The sequence below is a fragment of the Neopelma chrysocephalum genome, unplaced genomic scaffold (genome assembly GCF_003984885.1).
Source record: "Neopelma chrysocephalum unplaced genomic scaffold, ASM398488v2 Primary Assembly neopelma1_43, whole genome shotgun sequence".
Classification (NCBI taxonomy): Eukaryota; Metazoa; Chordata; class Aves; order Passeriformes; family Pipridae; genus Neopelma; species Neopelma chrysocephalum.
Genome location: NW_020897702.1, coordinates 22,530,901 through 22,557,292, shown reverse-complemented (window position 1 = coordinate 22,557,292; position 26,392 = coordinate 22,530,901). Strand labels below are relative to the sequence as shown.

The window sequence follows — 26,392 nt, the reverse complement described above, 5'->3', positions numbered from 1 at the left end:
TAACAGAAAGAAAAAGAATTCAAACCTAATGGAGACAAACTGGGGGGACCCGCAAGCAACAGAATAGAGCAAACGTGAAGAGCATATGGTTGTAAGAGTAAGACACGAGAGAAATAGGGTGTGCATAGGTGTGGTTTGCGTATGGGAAGTGTGAAAGGTGTATGTGGGAAGGAAGAGTGAGAGCAAACACATGGCTGTGAGAGGGAACAGCACAGAAGCATGTGTTTGAAGAAAAGCAATCCCCAATCCCCATCCTAATTTGTTTCATACAAATTTCTCACTACTCTTGGTTAGAAGGGAGCTGCCCTCCAGCACGCAGTGGCAACCAGCCACTTACAGTGAATTTGTTGAACAAGCCACCAAACAACTCTCCCAGGGAGGACAATCATTATGGATCTAATTAAAGCTTATCACACAGCTCTGCTCTGCTGACCTGCCTCTGTGTGAATGAGATGACCTCTGTTAATTTTATCTGACAACGATCGTTGCATCAGGACCAAATCCCTATGTGGGACTTGACATCAGCCAAGAGACGGACAGAGCCAGAGCTCTAAAAGTGCAGAAAGCAAGCAGGACCTGGAAACCCCAGTTGTACACGTGGATGGGTTTGGCTGTCTCCCATCCCACTGGGCTGAGGATGCTGCCTGCTTCCACATTGGTGAGACAGCAGGCTGGCAGAGTAGAGGAGGCAGAAATGGCTGGAAAACTGTGTCTCCTCTACAGAAAAGCATCATCAACCCTCCCACTGTCATTCACCTCCACTGGTGGAGAGAAGGTGGTTACTATTAAATGGTAAATCTACTTAGATGTGGAACAAAATCTAACGTTATTACCTACACTTCGCTAATAATCACTGGGCAGATGTTTCTATCTCCCTACCAGCCTTGGGAAGGGATACTAAGTCATGCTCCATGGCTCCATGGCTGCAAGGAGTGCAGCTGTGTTCCTGTGCCTATCCCTGCACAGGATTGTGTCAGGGCTCAGTGCTGTGCTAACCATGCCATGGTATCTGCAGAAAGCTTGGAGCACAGGGGAAACAGCAAAAGGCTGGTTTAGGAGAAACTGTCCAGCATGGCAGAGAGATAAAGAGACACCGCCCCTGCATCTCTGCTTGTGCTCCCTGATGGTCAGCAGATGGGGGGTTGAATATCATCACCCTCAGCTGCCTATTGGGAATGGTTCCTGCCCCCATGTTATCCCTTCAAACCTGCTCAGAAATTCAGCAGAGAAGTAAGCCAAGCCACAGCCCAACATGGCAACATAGCAAGAAATAATTCAATGGATGCTTCAGGCCCCAGAGAAAGATGTGGCACTACTTAATTGATTAACATGGAAAAATGGGAGCAGATTTTTGATCAAATTGTCCTTCATAAGTTCCCTGAAGGAATGAGGCTTGCGAGAATGAGACAGGAATCTTGTTAAGAAATGTCACTTATTTAGTAGTGTTTATATAATTCTTCTGGAGGCATGTATACCCCTTAGGAACATAAAAGAACTGCTGTGCATTTGGTGGAAAACAGGGGCCTGGGTGACCTCTGGGAATTTGATATATCTATAGTGTATCTGAGGTTGAATCAGCGTGATGGACTTAAAAGCATTGTAAATTCCCAGGTAAATAGCCAGGAACACCCACTCAAAAAAAGCATTGCTCTACGTGGCATCAAGACCAAAACTGAAAACCTCTAAGAGCACCTGACAGCATGAGATATCAGCTTGTTATTCTCTTGTTAGACTCTAATTCCTTTTTTAATAGAAAGGCTTTTAAAATAATTTTCTTGTAGTCAGAATGTGAAGCCCCTCTAAATCTCTCAGGATCACATTGTCTCATCCTCCTCACCTGCATCCACAACTCTCTCCAACAAAAAAAAATGCTTTGCCAAAACCCAACATTCTCATTAGCATGACCAGTTAATTAGCACTCATCTCACTGTGATTCATTTAGCAGGTGTCTGTTGTACAGCAAACATTTCACCTGCTCTGTTTCCTCTCTGCTTGTAAGGCCCCATTTGTGAAAGGGCTCTGCACCTGGACCACAAGATGCTCTCCTGGCTCACATGCTGTGTGCAGGCAGGAGCTATATAACCAAGTCATTCTGCACTCAGGTGATTTGTGTGACACCCTTGGCCTGAGGATTTCTAGCACAGCCTTAAGAACTAGAACTGCAACTGAAACCTGATTAAATTTGTTAGTTTCTTCTCTGTGTTCATCTCTGCTCTCACTGCTAATGGATACAGTTTGATATTACTGCATATGGGGTCATTACGGATATCTAGTCTTGGAATCCAGAATTCATGGAGATGATGTGAGGGCTTTTTCTTTTCTTTTGAGTAGACACTCAGAGCAATCTGGTCTTGGAATCCAGGTTGTATCTGGTGAAGCAGCTGATCTCATCAAGACACAAGCATCAACTGTGGGGTTCCTCCCACCTAGGATAGGAATGGGTGACTCCTTGAGCTCATTTAAGGTGGTACAGGAAGATTAGAGCTTTAGAAATCTCTCAGGAATTGCATCAAGGCTGGAATGACACAAATAACACTAAGACCTTGGAAAAACATGAAAACCATAAGGTAGGGAGCAATGCACAGTTGCTCAGCTCAGTCATTTGACTATAGCAACATTTTTCTGACACTTGATTGTCTACCTGAGAGTAAAATAATGAAATATTTTACAGTCAACCAGTCTGAGATGATCCTTATGCATCTATACATATCCAGGCATTTATGAGGCAGAGAAGAACAATTAGTGGCTGCTTTGATGCTTCTGAAAGGCCTTTTAAGAAGACAAGAAAATCCAGTTATTGAAGAAGGTTTTCCTGAGAAGCCAGCTTCCGAGAAGGTTAATTTGAAGCTCATTCCTTGGTGATAATGATAGCCAAGATGGAAGATGCCCAACCTGAGTGTTTGATATGAAAACAAGTAAACAATCAAAGGCAAGAATTTGTGAGGGAGGCAGGGGGTTGCTTTATCTCTTTTAGGCTGTTGACTAGGAATTGGTCTCAGGCAGAAGATTCAGGGTTGCCTCATTTTTAGTTTAAGGACTGACTCCGTTCAACACCACCTTTTCTAACCCCACTGAATTTCTCTTTGTCTCCCCAAATGTCCACATCTGAGAAATCTGTTTTCTTTTCCAGTTTGTTCATCTAATTGTCTCCTGTGTCAGGCAATTTGATTCTAACACTGATGATCTGCTGCCTCACCTCAAGTTAACTTTACCAAAAACAATGGGTTACATTCTTTGTTTAATCAGAGCTAGAGCCCCAGTTAAATCAATAGCTTTAGTTTTTACCTTACTGGTAAATCAACCAGCTTACCCCATCTGCAGATGCAGCCATATGATGCTACTCAGGGCACCAAGCCACAATCCTGCAGTGGAAAATCAAGGCCACTTAATATTGTTAGATTTTATTGCAGCCAAAAAAATGTTCATTTGAGTTGGAATTAGAATAAAGATATTCATATTTTGATCCTATTCCTCCAGATCAATGTATTGTCTTTGAAAGATAGAAATATATTAATTTTGTATGTAAAGAATGTCTGGTAAACTGCCAGGGTTTGTTTGTTTTTTTTTTCTTTTAATTAGTGGAAAGGAACATGAGGAGCTGGCTCCTTACCTAACATCTGGAGCTAAAAGCATTTCATGATGAAAAATAACTTAAGCAAACATCCTTCCCCTTATCTCTCACAGTTTCTCTAGGTTCATTTTGGTATTTTTTTTCTTAAGAGCAAATCCTATGTAGTTAATAGACAGGGTGATAAAGAGAAAGCAATGCCCTGTATCCAAACTGATGTACTTCTGCTCTGAGCAAAATTTTGCCAACATGTTTCTTAAGGTCTTACTCATCTTTCTCTATGTTTTGTATTTTCTTCAGAGATTGCACTCCAAATAAAAAGGAGGAAAAGTGGGATGCAAGAGGTGGAGATGTAGAGAAGGAAAAGTACAGGGCATGGTCTCTGCAGATGGGCTGAGGGTGAGGCAGCAGTGGTTTGCAACTGGCATTGGTTTGACACTGTGAGAATTTCACAGTTGCTGCACTCACCTCCTATCCAAGTCCTGTTCCTGTGTTTAATGTCTCAACCTGCCACAACTCTGCCCTTGGGGTGAACAGGCATTTTATATCGTTATTGATGCCATCAATTGAGCCCTGCACATTTCAGCTTTGAGTTCCTCTGTCTTATCAGTGCTTGCATGAATTTACTTACCCTAGGAAGAGTCAAAGCATAAAGGGCTGAGCTCCTATGTGGTGTGCAGAGGTCTCCCTTGTTTGCTGCCTCATCTGTCTTCCGTGAAGGTTCCCCACAAAGTAGTTATTGGTCTCAGAGCACATCGGCTAGGAACCTCTACATGAGGACTTAGACTCCTTCTTTGGTTTTGCTTTCAAACCCCAAATAAACCAGCAGCCATGGATGTCATGTCCCTAATGCCTGAAGACGTGAGCGCAAGGTCACATTACTCTGTCTGCTCATCAGCAGCCTGCAGATAACGAGGGGTAATCTAGTTTAGGCTCATCCTCTCCAGTCATGAGCTGAACTCAGACCGATAATAGTGCTTTTGCCTGGTGATGAGTTTACATCCAAGAAATTGCTGTGGCTCAGCTGATTTGTTGTAATCTGCTCATGCAATGAGCACCAACCATTTCCAAAGCTGTTGTAACAGCCTGCTCCAAGGACAGCAGTTACAGCTTGACAGTGAGACCATTTAGCTTTAAAGCAAAGGCTTCTCGAAGAGCGCTGTTGTCTTTGAGGCTGGAAGCAATAGGCTCTTGACCTTCATTTGCTTCAACAGCTGTTGCTGAGAAGAAACAGGACTCCAGTGCAGCACAATGGCTTGGAGATGCTGTGTTCAAGAGGATCCCTTTGCAGCAGGGATGTTCACAAAGCAGGGAGTAATACATGAAAATGTCACCCTTAGTTTAATTCAGACCATAGAAGGCAGCAGATTCCTGCCCGCATTTTCATGAGCAGGCATTCCTGACTTGAGTGAATTAATGAGTTTCATCTTGTTCTCCTGCATATTTGATATTACACTGTCCTAGGGCACTTAAAGGAACTAAGTTGGGCGGTTGTTTTTTTTGTAATCCACGAGATTTTCTTTATCTTTCTTTATCTTTGATTTCACCAAAGGCTTCCATTTTTTCAGCCTATTAAACCCAGTAAAGGGAGGAATTTGAAAATGCTGTTGTTCTTTGCAGAGCTCGGTCGCAATGAATTTCACCGGCCACAGTGTCCCTATAAAAGAGGAACATCATTTGCTCTCACAAGACCTTGCTGAAATACATCAGTTTAATTACAGAATATTTTGCAAGGGTGGAAAATAATTATTTTGCATACAAAGTGGAAAAGGCCAAAAATTGCCTCATTAATGTTGATTCACTGTAGCCAGCACATAGTGAGTAGAGACTGGAGCTCCTTGATGAATGGCACTCCCTCCACGCCAACATGCTCTGCATCCTAATGGCTGAACACAGCTCATTTTATGGGTGCAATGGGGTGGAGAGGAGACAGGACCAAGGGCACACAACCTGAACATGGACAAACACAGTGGTGGCACCAACTTGTGTGGGATCCCACAGATTAGAGCCTGGGGCATCCCTGAAGGGATGGCTCTTCCTAGCCCATCCTGGGTTCTGCTCTGTGGATCAGGCAAGAGTGGCAAATTAAGGGAAGGTAAAAATTTGGGATTAAAATTGGGAATTTTCTCCAGTGAGGTCTCGGCTTTCCTTTTATTACCACTGGCCTCAGATACAAATTTTCCCTAAACCAGGAGTCTCTGATCACTCTGTGAATCTTGGCACATGGTTCAGGGATAGCATATGGTCCGTGGCACCTTTCAGCATCAGACACAGGTCACACGGGGGAAGACACAACACCACTCCGCACATGCTTCTCTCAAGTGGACAAGTCAGTGAGCCCTGGATATACACCTGCAATGACAAGGAGAACCAACACCACGGAATCTGAATCATGACAGGGTTTGCCATCATCATCTGACTCTAATGCATATATCAGGACAGCCCAAAAGAGGACATATCCTCTGACAGAGATGTTCAACCTGTACTAGACAAATTCCTTCATGGAACTACAGACTCTTGTACAACAGCGGAAACGGTTAAGCCTGTTGTTTCTACTCTCCACCAGCCCTTTGGGGAGGTCTCACAGACTCACAAGCATGTAGACCAGAGGATTAAACCATTCTTCTGGTACACCACATGGGAGTGTGACCTTCAAAGAGAACCAAAGCACTGCCCAACACCTCTGGGGTTAATTGTTGTGTTAAATTGATTTTTGTTTACATTCTCAAATACTTGGGGGAAAATCCTTTTGCTGATTTGGCACATGAGGGTCAGTAAAGTTTTAGTGGGGCTGTATCTCAATCATTTAGAACTGGCATAGACGATCCAAGTCAGTGAGGGATTGTCTCATTTTATTTTAGAGCCACGATACATCTTTTGATTTATCCTTAAGGCAGGCACATAAAATGGGTTGGGGAATTACTTTAGCAGTGGCCATTTCTCTTCTGTGACTAAAAATGGGAGCTTTGGGTGACTCAATCAAATGGAGTAGAGACGTTTGCGCTTAGATGTGTGATGGAAAATTAAGTTAATCCCACAAAGTGATGGATGGGGTTTGCATATTGCAACATGATGCAGGAAAAGAAGACTCTTGTATTGTATGTATACATCACAGAAGAAGATCGAGATTGTATTAGGAAAGCAGAGAGAGAAGTAGGAAAGAAAAAAGGAGCGATACAGTCTGAAGATCATGCTCAGGGTGACCCAATGAGCCGACAGTTCATGTTTGGAACCCTTTGCCATTCAAATCATTCCATCTGAAATTCAGTCTTAGTAACAACCAGGGCATCTTTATAACCCATAATCAGTGGTTGCTCCTTTGCTCTGTAAAACAGCATCACCTTCTGCTGCAGCACAGCATGGGAAATGTCTTTACTGCAAAGTGGTTTACTGGGTACCAGTTTTCCTCTCTTCTTTCTCCTGAATTTAATTCAGCTAGAGATATCCTGGATAAAGCATAAGCCTTGAGAACAGCTGAAATAAGCAGTGAGCTGCACTGTCCTATCAAGATCAAAGTTCATCCATAGTCAGAAAAGCAAAACTGGAGGGACATTTTTTCCAGGGACTGAATGTGATCTGAAAGACTGGATCCTTCAAAATCCCTAGGGACAGTAAATGCCAGTCCAGTCTAACCAAGAAATCTTTAGCAGTAAAATAGAATCTTGCCTGAGCAAAATGTTTCCTTATCCAAGGAGAGAACCACTCATTTTCAGTCTAGTGGTACTTTTTTGGGGAGTGTTGTGTATAGTGGCAAAGAAGAAGGAGAGCTTAGTGGTTGCGCTTAAAAATGAGCAGTTTTTGATCAGCTCTCTGTCTGATGATCTCCTCAGATGGATATGCCCTTTTGGAATAAGTTACTCTTTCTCTTATCCCAAGGAATGAATCAAAACAGAAACTCCACTTTGAATCAAGCTCTTCCTAACTTTCTTCCTCTGGAGAGAAGGAAACCAAATTCTCTGTGTAGGCATGGACTTATACACACACGGGCATCTGAAGCAGTAAACAGTAACCCAAGCATCTCTAGTTTTCAGCCTCCACATATCATAGTCATGTGTTCAAAGGTAACCATAAAAATAACTGTTTTCCATCAGAGTGCTTGTAAAAGAGTTTTCTTGCTGACCTGTTGAGAACCAGCTGGTGCTGGCAGGGCAGCAAGGCCCTTTTTATCTCAAACCTCTAGGTTTTCATCTCTTCGCACATGTAATTTTGCACCTCATTGCTCCTAATTGAGTGGTTTTGAAAACCCACCCTGTAGAGCTATCCTTCTCTGCCATGGCCACAGCGTCAAAGAAAATAAGTTCCCAGACACTTCTGTCTATAAATAATTCTGCTGCCATAAGGTTATCCACAGGGAGTGTTGACAAGTATCTCATTACTGGCATAGTTCTCCATTTTCTATCAAATTGCTTGTTTCTTCCCCCAGTCCAAAAGCAAAGGTGCAGAACTGCAGAGCTTCCTAAACACCATTTCCAACATCTTCTTCCTCCCATGATGGATGTCACAGCCAGCATGGGAGCTGTCATCTCCAGAATGGGGCTCAGGAATGAGGCTCACATTCACTTGAAATTCTTCACAGCAATTTTCTGGAATGAAAGGATATCGGATCTAGTCACATAGCCAAACTCCAGTTTTGGTAACCTGCTAACTCCTGCTAACCCAAACTCGCCCTTACAGTTTCAGCAGGACACATGAATCGTCTTGATAATCTTCTGCTTCATTTTATGTCTGAGGTAGGTGCATTTTGGTGGAGAAAAGGGATTTCTGTAGATTTGCCATGAAAACCCGTTTTTACTTTTGGAGCAAACACCATAATGTTGGCTTTTCTTGGGTGAGCATCAACAACCTGGTTTCCAGCAAGGAAGAGTTGTTACTGAAATGGGAGCTCAGGGCAACAAATAATGCAGGTATTCATAGTAGCCATTGAACGGGACTCAAAAGCTGAAAGGGGGTAGATTTAAATTGGATTTTAGGAAGAACTTCTTTATTGTGAGGGTGGTGAGACATTAGAACAGGTTGCCCGAGAAGATACCCCATCCCTGAAAGTGTTCAAGGCCAAGTTGGATGGGGATCTGAACACTCTGGTCTAGTGGACAGTGTCCCTGCCCATGGCAGGGGGATTGAAACTAGATGATCTTTCTTCCAGACTAAACCGCTCTAGGACTTGATGATTCTAAACTTCAAGAACACAAAAATTACTGTCTGACCCCCCCAGCCCAAAACCCCAAGTAACCATGCAGTAGGTATTGCAGGCAAACCTTCACCTCTTGCTATCAGTTCCCCACAAACCATCACCATGAAGTAAATAGCAGTGCAGCACAAATTTAAAATTTCTACATTGCTTTTGTGCCAAGTCACCAAGTACTTGCATGCTCTGGTTTCTACCACCTTTATATTTAGTGCAGAATTAAACAAGCAAGGGACATAAATAGCTGACAGCTTAAAAGCACCATCTTACACTCTTCTTCTTGCTTTGTAAACAGAGACCTTACATCTCCCATAAACTACAGAGCACAGCTATAACTCAGTCTCCCCAGCATTGCTGGTTTTTTGCCTGAGTCCCAGGTATATTGTAATCAGCTAAACTGCTATTTTTTTTTGCCTTGAAACTTTTCTTTTTAACAGAAAATAGCTTTGTCCATCCTGAGGACTGCTGGGTACATCTCTTAGCTGGAACAAAGTTTCATCAAAGCAGTGTGCTCAAGTCAAGGCAGTACAAGGATATATGACAATGCGATATGAGCCACAGTTTTTTATGACTAAGTTAGAAGAAAGAACTAGTTGAGCTTCTTGAGAATAATGGAAGAAGTTAATGTGTTTGTCTTAGCTTGGAAATCCCCTCTGCCAAGGAAAAATTCTACTGGTACAAAAGGTCATGGGGGATGGATGGACGCATAGAGCTGGAAGATGTTAAAGCGTACCTAACTTCGAAACTTTCTCTTGAGCATTTGGCTCCACAGAAGCTTCAAGGTGCAGTGCCCAGAGTGGGAAAGCCCTAAGCAAATAGGGTGCTTGTGCCAAGGTGCCCCAGTCCTCGGATATGGGGCAGAAAAGCTTAATTCGGGGTCTTACAGCACCATCTGCTGGCACCTTGCCCCCGAAGGAACTGGAGTGGGTTTGAAGAGCTGTGTCTGTGGAGGAGACATTGCTGGGAGCAGGAAAAGGCTGCTGAAGAAACACCAAGGTCTCCTTTGAGCCTCCTGGGTTCTGCACTTTGGCCACTAAAACCCCCTGAAGTGCTACAGGCTGGGGACAGAATGGCTGGAGAGCAGCCAGGCAGAAAGGGACCTGGGAGTTTAGATTGACAGGAAGCTGAACATGAGCCAGCAGTGTGCCCAGGTGGCCAAGAAGGCCAATGGCATCCTGGCCCGTGTCAGGAACAGTGTGGCCAACAGGTCCAAGGAAGTGATTCTTCCCCTCTACTCTGCGCTGGTGAGGCCACACCTGGAATACTGTGTCCAGTTCTGGGCCCCTCAGTTCAGGAAGGATATTGAGGTGCTGGAGCAGGTCCAGAGAAGAGCAACAAGGCTGGTGAAGGGATTTGAACACAAGTCCTATTAGGAGAGGCTGAGGGAGCTGGGGTTGTTTAACCTGGAGAAGAGGAGGCTCAGGGGAGACCTCATCACTCTCTACAACTCCCTGAAAGGAGCTTGTAGCCAGGTGGGGGTTGGTCTCTTCTTCCAGGCAGCTATCAGTAAGACAAGAGGGTCTTAAGCTCTGCCAGAGAAGGTTTAGGTTAGATATTAGGAAGAAATTCTTTACAGAGAGGGTAATCAGGCATTGGAACGGGCTGCCCAGGGAGGTGGTGGATTCTCCGTCCCTGGAGGTTTTTAAGATGAGACTGGATGTGGCACTTAGTGCCACGGTCTAGTAACCACAGCAGTAGTGGATTAAGGGTTGGACTTGATGATCTGGGAGGTCTTTTCCAACCCGGCTGATTCTATGATTCCTTGGGGGAATGAAACAAGGGACAACAGACAAAACCCACTCCCTTCTTTGCAATCAGAACAAGCCTACTCCACCTACTGAGGTGGAGTAGGTGTCAACTACCCAGCAGAAAGAGCAAGCAACATATGGTAGAGAGGAGTAAACCAGGTCTGTTTGGGTGATCCCACTATCCCAGTAAGGATTTTGGATTGTTTCAATACATCATCTTTCTTGCTGATTGCTGGCCAAACCAGTAGGCTGTTGGTAGGCAATATCCTAGGTCTGGGTAGAAGTCTTTGCTGGATGGGGAATAAGTTGAACATCTGACTTTCTGAAGTGTTTCTGACGTCCAGGGCAGCAGATAAAGGGTGGAAAGACAACAACCGCCTGCCTGCCTGCTCTGCTTTGAGAGAGGACCCAATCTCTGTGTATCATGTGGGGCAATCCTCAGTGTGGCACATCCATCCCAGAGAGCAGAGGGTTTTGCCCTGTGCTAGGGGCTGCCTGCTCCCTGCCTTGGTGGTCGTCGACTGCTTGCCCCCCCACTGCACAAGGGCCTGTGTTTTCCCACTCGGCCAAGGAAACCTGACATCTGATCAGTCTTGCGCGTCCCTTAGCATCTGTGTTGGCTTTCCTCTTCCAAGACTTTCCCGAGCCAGGATTTAGATATCTAACTTAGGTGTCTACATGTGCTGTGTTGGCCTTTAGGTACTTCAAACCAGCTCATTCTCCATGGGACATTCTCAATCATTTCCTCAACCATCTTTTCTCTCTTTTGCTGCCTTTCCATGCATTGGTATCCTATTTTTTAAATCAGAATCCCACAGGCAATAGCAGCTTTCAACAACAGCTTGGCTTTTCAGCCTTGAAATAGTCTACTGTGGGGCAGATCCAATAGGACAGGTCTATACAGGAGATTCTTGGCTGCTGGATCCCATCTTGTTCCCAATCATGGATCTCATCTGTTTCACCACACCTCCAGGACAGAGGTGTAACAGCCCCTTATTAGCAACAGCACAGTGCAGCAATGGGAGTTTTGCTAGGTATTTTTCTTTATTTTAGACACCCATGTGGCACAGAACACAAACTTGTCCTAAGAATAAGCTTCCAAGAACAGTGATGGGGGCTCCAAGGGAGCCACTTGTTTCATCTCACTCACCCGGCTGAACAGGTAGCTGTATCAACTTCTTTGCCTCCAAAAGAAGTTTCCCTAAACGCTTCCAAAAAACATTTTCTTGCATTTGGGAGAGCTCAGGCTACAGCATATTTGGAAACCCCACGAAAAGCAGTCCTGCTGTGTGTGGAAGGACTTCCAGGGCTGACCTAGAATCAGGCTAGACATAGAGCTGTCCTACTTTCCTCCCTCACCAACACAAACTAGTATGAACTAGTGCCCCGACTAAGAAGCATAAAGAAGAAATCACAGGTGAGCAGATGGACTTGGCAGTGCTGGGTTAACAGTTGAAATCAATGATCTTAAAGGTCTTTTAAAACTTAAAAGATTCTATGTTTCTATGATTTGACTCCTCTTTTCATACAGCAACCACAGCTCAGAAACTCTTTCAGCCTTGGAGCCAGGCCAGTTGAGCACCACTCATCACCACCAAGTGAACACAGTCGTAAAACAGGTATCATGAAATAGGAGGATGGTCACGTTGGGGTATTATGCACAATGGTACCTGTTTGGTTTGTGCAATGGTGTCTCCCCTTTGAAAAAGAAATAAGACTCTTCATTTGGGCCTCTGACCAATCTGATCTATTGAAAGGTGTCCCTGCCCACGGCAGTGGGGTTGGAACTAGATGATCTTTAAGGCCTCTTCTGATGCAAACCATTCTGCAGTTCTATGATTTAAGGACACACTATTTTTTTGAAAGGCATATTGAAAGATAATCTACTTTCCTATCTTCCCAGAACCCTTAGAGAATTAGACATTAATCTTGCATCCCAGATTGCTGAAGCAGGAGGTTTCCCGCCTGCTGGCAGCAATCCCCTCCCTCCCTTCCTCTCTCTCTCTCATGACTAGTCTCTTTGGGATAATAAGTAACTCCCATTAACAAAATACCTAGATTCTGCTTTCTTGAGTCCTTGTCTGTCATGTAGATGAGTTCTAAGTCCCAGACATCTCCTCCTATTCAGCTGAGGGCAAACCATACTGTCCAAGAGCTAAGGCAAAAGGTTTCCTTGGCTCCCCCTTTCCTCTGCCTCCCTGCACCCAAGGTTCCTGTCTGCACTTTCAGTTAGGAGGTATGTCAGGCTTGTGGAACCAAGCCCAGACTTTCCTGAGAAAACACACAAGAGTCAAAGGCATGTTTTGAAAATAAATATCAAAGCTGGCAAGCAAGGGTGACGGAAGATGGAAATGGCATTGTTAGAAGCTGGTAGGAATAAACTAAGAGGGGCTCTACATGGCAGTTTCACACAGGACTCAGCCTCCTGCTGACAATATCTGGGGAATTTTGCTCAAAGACCAAAAGAAAGAGCATTGAGTCTCAAGAAGGAAAGAAATTAGAAGTGTCTATCTATGTCACTGATAACATGAGGAATAATAATAGAGTAGGAGAAAGAAGTGTGGGGAGAGGGTTAAAATAAAAATAACGAGGAGAAACTGGGCAACAGAAATGCACAACAGAGTTATAAAAAGAGACAAGGAAGGGAATTTTATTCATGAGCTTTCCAAATGCATTTGCCATTATCGCAGGCATGAGAATATTATTCTGCTGCTGTCAGGGGGCATGTGACGGGGCTCCAGCCGTCAGAAAATCACTGCCAGCTGTCAGAGGGCCAAGCCATTAAGGGCGATGGGCCAACACCAATCACACTGTCAAGAAATACACTCACTTGTCAAGAGATTAGCAGTCTGGCCTCCAAAGCCTTCAGAGACCGTTGGCTTCAAAAATGAAGACAGTCATGTGAATAGTACAGTCCCTGACAACGGAAGCCATGGGTAGAAATGCTCCTCTTAAGTACAGGAATAAGAAGTACAAGCAGGAAGGTGTTAAACTGTTTCTGATTGTCTCTGGCATATATGGAGCACTGAGTAGTAGAGAGCATCTTTGATTTGATGGCATAAAAAAAACCAATTTAATTCATTCAGAAGCACCGCTTAGCCCTTGATCAAATGGGCTGATGTACGACACTGACCTCTGAGTGCATTGCAACTTTCTTTGGGAGGATTGGCATGAGAGAGTAGCAAATCTGCACTGGAGCCTCACTAAATTTTATTCCTCTTTCGTTCAAGGACCAGGAATACTCTAACCTATGTCAGTTGTACCTGTTCATGAACAGGGCACATGTTTTCAGTAGCAAAACTGATGCAGACAATGCAGTCCTACAGAAGTACAGTTCCCCAGCCTTGTTCAGAGGTGGGCCTAGAGAAAAGCCAGTCCTGTGACAAGCAGGGCTTATTCTATGAGCCCTTTTCTTATTTTGCAGGTGAAGAACCTAGACTTCGCTTTTGAAGTCTAGCCTACAGGAGAGTCACTGTATCCATTTCCCTGAGACAGTCACACTCCAGGTTCTACCAGAAAGCTACAAAGCTATTAATACAGATCACAGAAATCCCATAGCATTCATGGAGGGTATTTTACGGTTTGTGTTAAGCATATTGGGTCAAGTTTAAACTACACATAAGCGTTGCCTAACTTTTTGGTCACAGCTACTGTGGCATTTGAACTCAGACAATCACTGAGTGGTTCAGACTGTCTGCAGCTGCCATGCTCAGCACTCAGTGCAGTAACTCCGTATTGTATCATATTGACTTACCATTGGTGCCATAATGCTTTAACACAGGCAAAATTCAGAATATAATTCATGCCCATGATGTAACTTCACATGTTGTAATTAGGTGGTAATTCACTTTGTAATTAAATAATTATGTTACACTTCAGGATGAAACTTTTCAGAAAAGTCATGATGGACCTGCTCTCACCTACAGTTTTGATATGAATATGTATGAATTTTGGTGTGTCATAGAATTGTAGAATCATTTAGGTTGGGAAAGACTTTCAAGATCATTGAGTCCAATCGTTGACTAAACACCAGCCTTGAGGAGTCCCATTAGTGACCAGCTTGCAACTAGATGTGGCACCATGCACCACTACTCTCTGGGCCCAGCCATCCAGACAGATTTTAACCCAGTGAACAATGCACCCATCCAAGCCATGGGCTGCCAGCTTCTCCAGAAGAATGCTGTGGGAAACGTTGTCAAAGACTTCAGTGAACTCCACATCCTTTCCCTCATCCACCAGGTGGGTCACCTGGTCATAAAAGGAGATCAGGTTGTTCAAGCAGAACCTGCCTTTCCTAAACCCGTGTTGGATGGGCCTGATCCCCTTGTTGTTCTGCACGTGCAGTGTGATGGCTTTCAAGATAATCTACTCCCTAACCTTCTCAGGCACCAAGGTCAGGCTGATGGGTCTGTAGTTCTATGGATCCTCCTTCCGACCCCTATTATAGATGGGCATCACCCTGGCCAACATCCAGTCATCTGGGACCTCCTTGGTTAACCAGGACTGATAATAAATGATGGAGAGTGGCTTGGTGAGCTCCTCTGCCAGCTCACTCAGTACCCTTGGATGAATCCCACCCAGCCCCATAGACTTATGAGTGTCTAAGTGGCACAGCAGGTCACTAACTACTTCCTCCTGGATTATAGGGGCCTATTCTGCTCCCTGTCCCTGTCTGCCAGCCTAGGGGGCCCATTGCCCTGAGGGTAACTGGTCTTACTGTTAAAGACTGAGGCAAAGAAGGTATTAAGTACCTCAGCCTTATCCTCATCCTTGGTGACAATGTTCATCCCTGCATCCAATAAAGGATGGAGATTTTCCTTGGCCTTCCTTTTGTTGTTAAAGTATTTATAAAAACACTTTTTATCGTCTTTCACAATGGTGGCCAGATTGAGTTCTAGCTGAGCTTTTGTCTTTCTAATTTTCTCTCTACATGATCTAACAACATCCTTGTATACTTCCTGAGCTGCCTGTCCTTTTTTCCAAAGGTCATAAACTCGCTTTTCTTCCCTGAGTTCCAATGAAAACTAACTGTTCAGCCAGGTCAGTCTTCTTCTCAGTTCAGATTAGACATCAGGAAAAATTTCTTCACCAAAAGGATTGTTAAGCTTTGGAACAGGCTATCCAGGGAAATGGTAAAGTCACCATCCCTAGAAGGATTTTAAAGACATGTAGGTGTGACACTTAGGGATATGGTTTCGTGGTGGGCTTGGTAGTGCTGGGTTAATGGTTGGACTTGATCTTAAAAGGCCTTTTCCAACCTAGATGATTCTGTGATTCTGTGACTCACTTCTATGACATCAGATCCACTTCTTGGAAGCTGATGCCATAAGAAAGCAGGATCCATGATACAAAAGCTCCAGAAAACATCTTTTTTTCCCTGTCTAGTAATGACCTCTCCTACTGAGGCTGATCATCAACCATTTACTGTGGAAATAGGAGGACACAAGTCATTCCAGCAGAAAGTTCAAAGTGGAAATGTATTATTGCATTTATTTGTGTTTCCTTTAATCTCCATTTTAGTTCATAGGTCTGAATATCCAAGCTGTGATAATAAAGTAAAATTGAATTATCTGAGCAGCCTCTTTTATTAATGACTTCCTAAAGAAAAGAGTTTGGCTGAGGTGTAAGTTGATTGGCTCACCGGTAGTTAACTGATATCCAGAAAAGTAACAAAGGATTTTGTCAAGTAAATAATGACTTGACCATCCTTTCCTCCTCCTTCCTGCAGTAAACGAGAGAATTATAACATCATATGGGCAGAATGTGCTTCATTTCCAGGCTGAGTAGAAAAATTTGCATATGCTTGGGGTAAATATGCCATTTTCCCAGAGATCAAGGAAGAGAATAGCAGCTGCCTTCCCCACTGTCAGTGCAGTGCAACTGAAGATATTTCAATTTTAAAAAAATTCTTTTAATATTTGACATTTTAATATATCTGCATCTGCTTACCATTGAGACTGTTTTCTTGCTTCTAGTGGTTTTCCACCTTTTATTCCAGAGGTTTTCAAGAGCAGCAATATGAGGAAATTGCTTTCCCTATCCGTGAGAACAAGTGCCAAGCAGTGCATAATTGGATGGAGAGGGTTTTATAGAACACATACATCACCTTCCAGGTTCACACACTATATTATACAAAATGCAGTTGATGAATGGTTTGTGAGTGCTTTCTTCCCAAAACTGAAAGTTATAAGAAAAGGGGGAAACAATGGCAATAGCTAAATTCTCTAAATCCATTCCCACTGCAGTTTTGGGATAAAAACCACTTCAGTCCTTCTCTCTCACAGACAAGATTAGCCTGTCTTCCAGCCATTTTCTTGCTTCTTGACAATATTTTTCCTTCAAAATTTGCCTTAAGTAACCCTCATAGCATTGGGAGTTCCATTCCTGCAGTAGGTGGTCACTGAGCAGTCCTTTACAGTCCCCAGCTGATCACAAGAGAGCTGGAGAGGGACTTTTTATGGGGGCACGTAGTGGTAGGATCAGGGGTAATGTCTTTAAATTGACAGAGGGCAGGTTTAGATGTGTATTAGGAAATGTGAGTGTTGTGAGGCACTGGCACAGGTTGCCCAGAGAAGTTGTGACGGTCCCAAATGTTCAAGGCCAGGTTGGACGGGGCTTTGAGCAACCTGGTCTAGTGGAAGGTGTCCCTGTCCATGGCAGGGGGGTTGAAACTAGATAATCTTTAAGGCCCTTCCAACCCAAACCATTCTATGATTCTGTGATTCATAGAATTTTGTGTGGTCACACACACAAAATGGTATGTCTGGAAAGGATGGATAAACACCAGGACTTGGTCCTTGAAATCAGTGTTGCCAGAAACTTTAGCAGCATGAATGTAGGTGGGAGGAGGTCTCAGCCTGAAGAACCTTGGCTGGACAGGTTATCAAACTGATATTGACATCCAAAAGCTTGCTATTCATGGGCCCCCTGCCTGCACAAGGTAGCTACTATTACCAGGAGAGTTCTGCCTAATCCACCCAATGGATTCAAACACCGTCAAGTCACATAAAATGTGGAGACTCCAAAATATTTCCTGCAAGGTTGAAAATATGTTTGTCGTACAACAAATCTCTTTCCTCTGTGCCACAGCAATATCATGATACTGTATATAGATTCTTATTTTAACTGCAAAGTGCCAGTGCCCTCCTTTCTCTTTCCCAAAAGGAGCTGGTTTTAAGAGAGAATCAGTGATGTGTTCTCCACCAAATTCTTTCTCAGATCCATTCATGAGGAGGAAGCTAGCATAGGAACAAAAAGTGAGGAGCACTGCTCCTGTTTTCACTATCCAAAAAATGTTACTGTCAATTTTTAGGAACTCAAATGGACTCAGTGCTGCCTATTCAAGCACTGTAGAAAGCCAATGTTTTGTGTCTCTCGCCCTCTAGTATATCTCTTCTCCCACATTTCATTCAGGGAGAGTAAAATTTGTCCTAAGAACATGTGACTCCAATGAGTGGCATAATATTCAGAAGAAACATGCTTCCTAGGGAAGTGGTGGAATTATCATCTCTGGAAATGTTCAAAAAAACATGTGGATATGGCACTAGGGGACAGTGCTTAGCGGTGAACATGGTGGTGCTGGATTAACAGTTAGACTCAATGATCTTAGAGGTCTTTTCCAACCTTAACGATTTCATGATTCTATGATCCTAAGTAAGACCGCTTCCCATAAATGCCTCAATTCAAGCCAAGTGATGTAAAAGCAAGTCCAAGCGTCAGTTAGGTATGAACCTTCCATGGACGCTGTCAGGACAGAAAACCTAATTGGAGCTTCATTGACCTCAAACCAGAGTGGAGTGCTTTTCAGAAGAGAGTAAAGACGTAGGATTCATGACCTCACCCAACCTGATTCAGCCAAAAAAGCCAGACAACTAAGCTCAATTCAATTCATAGAAACATAACCATTTCGTGATTTTGAATGCAAAGCAGCTGAGCACCATATGGGGTATGACACTGTACTTAGGAAACTTCCAGTGATCCCAGGGCATCCTGGCCTTCAGCTGTTGCTCTGAAAGAATCTCCAATGACACAAGGTGCCAGCATTTAAGGAAGTGAACTGAGTCTTTAAGTTGAGATTCAGATTGAGATTAACACACAAATATTGTCACAAAGTTCGTTGGAGTCTCTTCATATTGAGCTCTACCTATGTAAATTAGCAGGCAGAAAAAGACAGCTTGCTATATTTTTCCTAAAGAGAAAGCTGTTTACAAGTGTAAACACTGAATTCTTATGGCATTTCCTTCTGCTACTTTAAAGCACTAGAAGAATTCCAAAGCACAAAGGCAGACGGATTCCAAGATTTCTTTGAAGCTCAATGAGATTGAGGCACATGACATTTGTGCTTCTGTAAAATCTCCCTCCCATGACAGATTTTCATTTGATGTTTCAGTTTAAACTGGTGTACATTTACCATAGACATTTTGCAGCTGATAAGGGCTCTTATTCACATATAAGGGTGAATTAAGCTCAGATAACTGGAGAAGTTACTAGGCTGAGCTCTTTTTCCACACTTCTCCCAGTGTCAACTGCTTGTCCCTTGGGAATGGCTGAACAGCAGCTTTATCTCCGCCCTCAGCAATTTCAGCCCTGCAATTTAGTGCAAACTGACATGAATTTTACTTCATACTAATACAATGGGTTGAAAGCTGCAGGTGCTTGGAGACACCTACGCAGGCTGTGTGGTTACAGGGTAGTAACAACCAGGTGCAGAAAAGCTTCAGCCTAATCCACTGCTAAAAAAAAAGCAAACTTCCTTATTTTGGTAAAATGGGACCTGCTGTGGATAGTATCACCTGCCTCGGGTTTTGATATTAAAGGTGTTGTGATACAACTTGATAGGCCTGAGCAGAAAGGCTTGTGCAAGGAAAGAGATGGAGAGGAAAAATACCTCCCTAAAATTGGCTTTGAGGATTGGATATAGGACTGAACCATCCTCTGCATGAGGGAATGTCCTGTCCCCAGGAGGTCACACCTCCTTTCCTAAATACCTGTCCTCAGCAACCCGTTTCCATCAACACTATTCCGGTGATTATATTCATATCTGAGCCCATCAGTGCTGGATGCTCACAGCATCCACAGAGCTGCAATTTGTGATGCCGTCATTCACTACCACAATCAGTTGCCAAAATGCATACAATAGCCTTGAGAATATGACTAAGAAGAGTCATATTACACTGGGGAAATTATGAAAATGTTTATGGCTCTAGGACATGAGTCCTTTTGATGATAATTTACAAATGCCTGACTCCATGTAACACCAATGCAGACATTTCTGCTTTACCTAGAGATGAACAAGCAATCAGGTCTGCTAAAGCCCACTGAAGTTTCTTTGATCAAATCCTTCTCCACACCAGGAAACAACTTCTCTTTTTCACTCATTCAGGTGCCAATAAGTTTCTGGGGTATTTCTTCAGGCATAATTATCTTCATCCCAGCCCCAGTGCTCATAAAGAACCCTCAAACTTCAAGGCACATTACAAAGACTGATTCAGCCCCTTATAATCCTATTTTTAGCATCTTACTCATGCTATCTGCATATAAACCAATGGGATAAATTACATGTTACACAGGATCAGGCTTGCAGAATCTAGAGGTGTTAATGACCTTTTTCCATAACCAGTATGGACTAGACAATTCAGAAAGCTGCCAATGACATTTTGAGATGTAGTATTTAGAAACCAATATTATCATGAGAAGTGAGACTTTAGAGCTGAGAACCATGACTTGGGATTTAACACCTAAGATGGTGTAAATACTATGGCCTAATAAAAAAAAAATCCTACAGGAAGGACAGGTTCATAAGGAGGGCTGGAGCCCATCTGCTACGGAGACAGGCTGAGAGAGTTGGGTCTGTTCATACCAGAGAAGAGAAGGCTCTGGGGAGACCTTAGAGCTACTTCCAGTACCTAAAGGGGCTACAAGAGAGCTGGAGAGGGACTTTTGACAAGGGCATGGAGTGACAGGACAAGGAGGAATTACTTCATTAGATATTAGATCAGGAATGAATTCTTCACTGTGAGGATGGTGAAGCACTGGCACAGGTTGCCCAGAGAAGCTGTGGATGCCCCATCCCTGGAAGTGTTCAGGGTAGGTCAGATAGGGCTTTGAGCAACCTGGTCTAGTAGAAGGTATTCTTGCCAATGGCAGAGGGGTTGAAACTAGGTGGTCTTTAAAGTCCCTTCCAACCCAAACCATTCTGCGATAATTACTGTAAAATTTGAAAAGGCAATTTATAGTAAAAAAATCAGCTTTATTTTTGTGAATGATGTCTTTATTTTAACATTATTAGAACCAAGCAGTGAAGACATTTTCAAGATTTTATGTCAGTTTTATCTTCCCCTTTGCACATATACACTGATGAGAGGAAGTAAGTACAATCTTCTCCAACATATATCACCATTATGAGTTCTAATCAATCTGCTTATTAGGTCCCATTTTATGCAGAAATGAAACAATCAGCAGCACAAGCCACGATAAAGTATCTGCATAGAGCAGAGAGAGACAAAAATGTTCTTCTTCAGGTGTCATTTCCTGAATTTCACTGATCACAAAAATAAGCTGAACACGTGCCATTTCTGAACAGCAGCCCTTTTCCATTCCCAAGCAAAATACTACAGGATTCACACACTAAATTAACAGGACATATCCCTCTAGTGGTGTAAACTGACATGTCTCAATTAACCACTGATCAGTTAGGCCATGAGGTTTCAGGGCAACATAAAACTGTGTGGAAAGAGGAACCTTAGCCACAGGCAACCTGAGGCCACAGGAAACTACTCCATCAGCATAAGTACATTTTTAGCGTAACTGAAAATAAGCATTTCAGGAGCTTTATGTTTGATTTTGTTATTTCAAAACCAATACATTCCCTCCATAGGTCATACAGATCAGAGAAAGAAAATCCAACACCTCCACAGAGGTAGGTTTGACCCTTTAATCAGATAGACCACATTTAGATGCAAATAATTTCAGGCTGTCACATTATATCCAGTGCAGTAATGGACATAACAATGCATAGCTCAAGGTTACAGAGGAAAAGTAATGGTTTTGATATGTATTATTGCAACAGCTGAGATGGTCAAAGTTGGTGCTGTGGAAGATGAATTTACCTCTATAAAATATTTTCAGGCTGCCTCTTCAATACTATCCTTCTGAGGACTGAAAGGTTCATCAGAGTTCAATAGCAGAAAGCCAAACCACAGAACAAGTCAGAAGTAAATGCATACTGTGATGGAAAATACTACAGAAACGAGCCAAATAAATAAAAATTCCCCAATGATTCAAATTAAGGGCTAGCTAAGCGTTTTTATTGTCTTTCTATGGACATCAGAATGGATGACAACCCACACTGTTGTTTCTGTCTACCCCATACAATCTTCCATTAATTTATCTCACCCATTTTTAAAGCCAGTTTCATGTCTGACTTCTGTTTTTGTTGTGGTGACAAATCTTCTCATGGGCAGCATGCTTGTGATGAGAAAAGAAACAAACATCAATATTTTTAATTATTTATTTAAAGCCAATTGTAATTCAGTATTACAAAAATTGTCTGCTTTTTCCCCATATTGTTCTCATTTTTATTCTTGGTGAGCAAATATTTATTAGCTAATATTTAAGATATTTCATAGTTCTTTCTTTAGTTTCTGAACAACTGCAATTTCAAACTTTGAATTATTTTTCTGTTAAGAACTTTTAACCTTAAAATAGATTACCATGATAATAAAAGATAGATTAGAGCCCTACAAATTTCCTTACTATATAAACAGAAACTTCAAAAGTCCGGAAAGCTAACATGCATCAAACAGGCCAAAATCCTCTTCATTGCTTACAGCCACTTTTCTGCATCTGGATCAGTCTGGTACTCTTCCTGCCCTCAGTTTTGAAAGTTTAAATTTCAGAAGGATAATCTAGATCAGAAAAATATATAAAGTCAGTCTGCATATAAAAATCCACAGTTATTTGATGCTGTTTTGACCATTTAAGTGTATTGTTATTGCCATCACTAAAATAAATCTTGCTTTGAAGGCTGTATAACACTATGACAAATAGTGATATATGTTAAATATATCTCTGCCTAATGCTGAAAGCAATGATATGTAAACTGAACTGCAGAAGGCAGGCTAGTCTTCATGATAGAAATTTACACTAGGAAAGGTCTGTGTTTAGATTGGAGTTTTATAGTTTACAGAAGGGGAGGTGAGGAGAAATAAGATGTGGGAAAAGAGGTTTGTGTGTTTAAAAGTGGGTATAATAACTTCTGCTGACCAGCAGGGTGCAAGCACTGTGTACAGCCCCCAAGGTCTGCCCCAAAGCTTCTCATCCAATCTTTGGACCATCTTCTGAAACATAAAAACCACATAGTACTACAAGGCCTTTACTAGTGCACTTTTTTCTTTTCTCATGTGTTTCGAGTCTTTCCCTTTTTAGATTCTGCTTGCCTCTGGATACCAACTCTGCTTGAGAAGCAGTTTGCATATTATGGGTGTAAGTATAGTACACATAGTAAGCACTGAGAAAACTAAATAAGGCATCAGATGAGAGGAAAACCCCCGTGTAGTAGGCAGTGCTATAAAAAACCTTCCTCCTCTCAGCCCACGAGTATGAGGAACACTTGCCTCTTCATTGCCTTAAGGAAGAAATTCTTCACTGAGAGGGTGGTGAGGCACTGGCACAGGTTGCCCAGAGAAGCTGCAGATGCCCCCTCCCTGGAATTGCTCAAGGCCAGGCTGGATGGGGCTTTTGAGCAACCTAGTCTACTAGAAGGTGTCCCCGTCCATGGCAGGGGGGTTGGGACTAGATGGCCTTTAAGGTTCCTTCCAACCCAAACCACCCCACGACTCTGTGAATCCCTGCTCTAACAACACGAAGGTAGCACGCTGCCCCGCTCACACTACAAACCCTCCCTGAAGTCTGCAAGGAAAACCGGTGAGAAAAGCTGAGGGAGGAAACCTCCTCAGAGCCTCCAAACTGGCTTGAAAAGAGGGCGAGGAGGGCGCCGTGATGTTGCCCGTCCCGCCTCATCCCCACAGGGGCATGGCGCGGGCTCCCTAAGAGCCAAACGTGCCCCACACCGATCCTTCCCCACAGACTCCCTACATCTCTTCTTTTTACCACAAAACTCTTCCCCTGCCCCCAGTCATCGCCCCCCTTCCAGCAGGCCGCAGCTCGTCGCCATGGCGACCCGCGGCTCCGCCCGCGGCGGGGCGGGCCCAGTGCCGGCCCCCGCCCGCCCTCCCTGCTCAGCTGCCGCCGCTGGTGCTGCGCTCCGGGCCCGGTGCCGTCTTCCCTCCGCTTCCCCTTTCCCTCGGCTCCGCTCGAGCCTGAAGCGGGCGCCGCGATGGCTCCGGCCGCCGACCGGGAGGGTTACTGGGGCCCGCCGACCTCCACCCTGGAGTGGTGCGAGGAGAACTACGCCGTGTCCTCCTACATCGCCGAGTTCTGTGAGTGGCCGCTCCGGCCCCGGCTCCTGCCCCGGGGGCCGCGTCCCTCCGCCGCTTCCGTGCCCCCCTCCGTGCCCTCACCCCGCTGTGGGGCAATCCCCCCTCCTCCCTGGCCCCTCTTTCCTGCGGAGGGACGGCGCCCCTTCCCCTCGTCCAGCCCCGCTGGGTGGAAATGGGTGTTTCCTGCCACCTTCCACCACAAATCCGTGTCGTAAGGAGGGGGTGGTGTAGCCCCCTCTCTCCCCACCGTGTTGTTTGGGCCCCTATCCCAAGTGTGTTTCTTCGGCCTGTGTCCAAGGGGATGGTAGGGCAGGAGAAGGGGTGTCCGGGGGCCTGCAGGGAGGGCTGAGATGGGGTGGCCGGTGAGGTGGGTCCCGGCGTTATCACGGGAGCTGGGATGGTTGTGTGGCACCACATGGATGGGTGAAGAGGGGGGATTTCACTGAAATGGTGCTTGGGGTGCCATGCTGTGAAGCCACATGGGTCTGCAGCTCTGCTCCCCTTGAGATGGAAGCATCTGCCCAGTCTGGACAGTCAAACCACGTGAAACTATTCAGGAAGAGAAAAGGTATCTTCATACAGAAGACACATCTTCATCCAGGGGAGATACCTTCCCCCAGCTAGTTTTTGGTCGGTCATGAGCATCATCAATCAAATTGCTCTGTTGCAGGTGATTATCTTTTAGGATAGCTCAGAGCAGTGGCAAGAGAGCAGGCCATCATTTTAACCTCAAAACTGTTATTCAGAAACAGTTGGGATTTTAGGTATATTAAAGCACATCTAGGGAAAGAAGAAGGTGCTTCAACTACAGGACCATCCATCAGGTGTTTGAGAAGGGGGTGTATTGTGGCAGGTAGTAAAGGGTTAAGACCTATGTCAGTGAGGTTTTGTTGAAAAATAAATATTTCTACATCCTGGACAGTGACTTTAAAGGGTGTAGTAGTTATAATTATGTGCTGCTGCCTGACAGATGCCCTGTACTACAAAAAACTTTCACACGTATAAGGTAGGCGGCTGCTTTTGAAGTGCTAGGCCCTAGGAAAATAGTACTGCAGCGACCAGGCTCTCCTACCCTGAAGTGCTTGGAGCGGGCAATCTGAGGAGGCCTTTCGCATAACTGGGATGCTTCAGCAGCGCTTTGGAAGAGCTTGGCATGCAGGAGATGGAAGGTTCTATGTGTCCATGCCAGGCTGTGACTCCTGGTTGCAAACACTGACATGGGTGAGGAACCAAAATGAATAGTTGTGAAAGAGGTTTCAGAGTGTGGGAATGGGAAGGAGAACAGGATCTGAAATGAACAACAGTAGCATAGGCAGCATAGAAACTCAGAGGAAAAAGGAAGTTGGTGTGTAGATTTATGGTGAGAAGAGTCAGGGTGGCTGAAAAGGGAACAAAATGGAATACTCTTAAATGGGACAAACCCAGAAGTTTTTAAATAGAATGAGACTTTTGCAGAGTGTGTATTTTTGTTTTCCTCATGGTAAAGCATAATTTGTGAGAGAATTCTTATAGGGAAGAGGAAGTTCTGTTGCTTCACCCATGTAAAAATAAATTTGTCTAGCATGTAAATTTTTTAAATAATGCCCTTATTATTGGCCTTGTGAACTGATACTTTTTGTCCACTTCTAGATTATTCAGGATAAGGAAGATGAGGATGAGATTAATGGTGGGAGGTGGAAAGGCTTCTGTTCTGAAGAAAAAAGGAGTAATTGTAGAAGGTCTGATCCCTCCTTATGGTTTTCGTGTTTGGGACTGCAGTTTGTTGGTCTGTCAGTTGCACTGAAAAAATTCTGTATAAGGTCTGTGCTGTAAATTAAAACATTTAAATGGTCTAAGTTTAAAATGCAAAACAGTGAGTAAGCCCACTTGGGTTTAGGGTTGGCTTAAAAGTAGCTAATTTCAGTAGAGATGTCAAGATGGTTTAAGTTTTCTTTAGCAGTAATTCTCTTAACAGTGCTTTCAGGGTCCAGGAAAGTAATTGTTTGTTTGTTTGTTTGTATTTTTGTTTGTTTTTTTGCCATGATATGAACCCACTATATTTAAATCTTAGCCAGCTGAAGTGGTTAACAATGTATCTTTCATAAAACAACTAAGAGGTCTTTCCTAACTTTCTCTGAAACAATTAATGTGAAGCTGATTACTTTGCAAGATCAGTTACCCTGAAATCCAGTTGCTTTAAGAAGAGCTGAGAGATTCGAGGTCTCTGTGGCCCAGTAGTCTTCTGTCAGTTGCTATGCCCTTATGGCCTTCATATTCTATCAAAACAAAAATTCAAATTCAGTGAGTAAACAAACCAGAAAGTACAAAAATATATTTCTCATCAGCTTGTATTGTTTTTAGTGCTACCTTACAGAAGAGTGAAAATCGGTTTCTGACTTGGTACCACTCAGTTAAAGCTGATGATATTTAAAAATTTTGCATTAGATGTTTGTTATAAATCAAAAAATTGTTG

General features: G+C 43.6%; 1 protein-coding gene across 1 annotated transcript in view; it reads left to right on the top strand.

The window, feature by feature from the left end:
- Positions 1 to 23,718: 23,718 nt before the first annotated feature.
- The window catches only part of ACER3 (alkaline ceramidase 3), a 53,422-nt gene continuing 50,748 nt past the window's right edge, over positions 23,719 to 26,392 (top strand). The window contains exon 1 of the mRNA XM_027677610.1: positions 23,719 to 23,940. Within this exon, the coding sequence (XP_027533411.1) occupies positions 23,838 to 23,940 (103 nt within the window). The 5' untranslated portion in view covers positions 23,719 to 23,837. The remainder of the gene's footprint in view (positions 23,941 to 26,392) is intronic.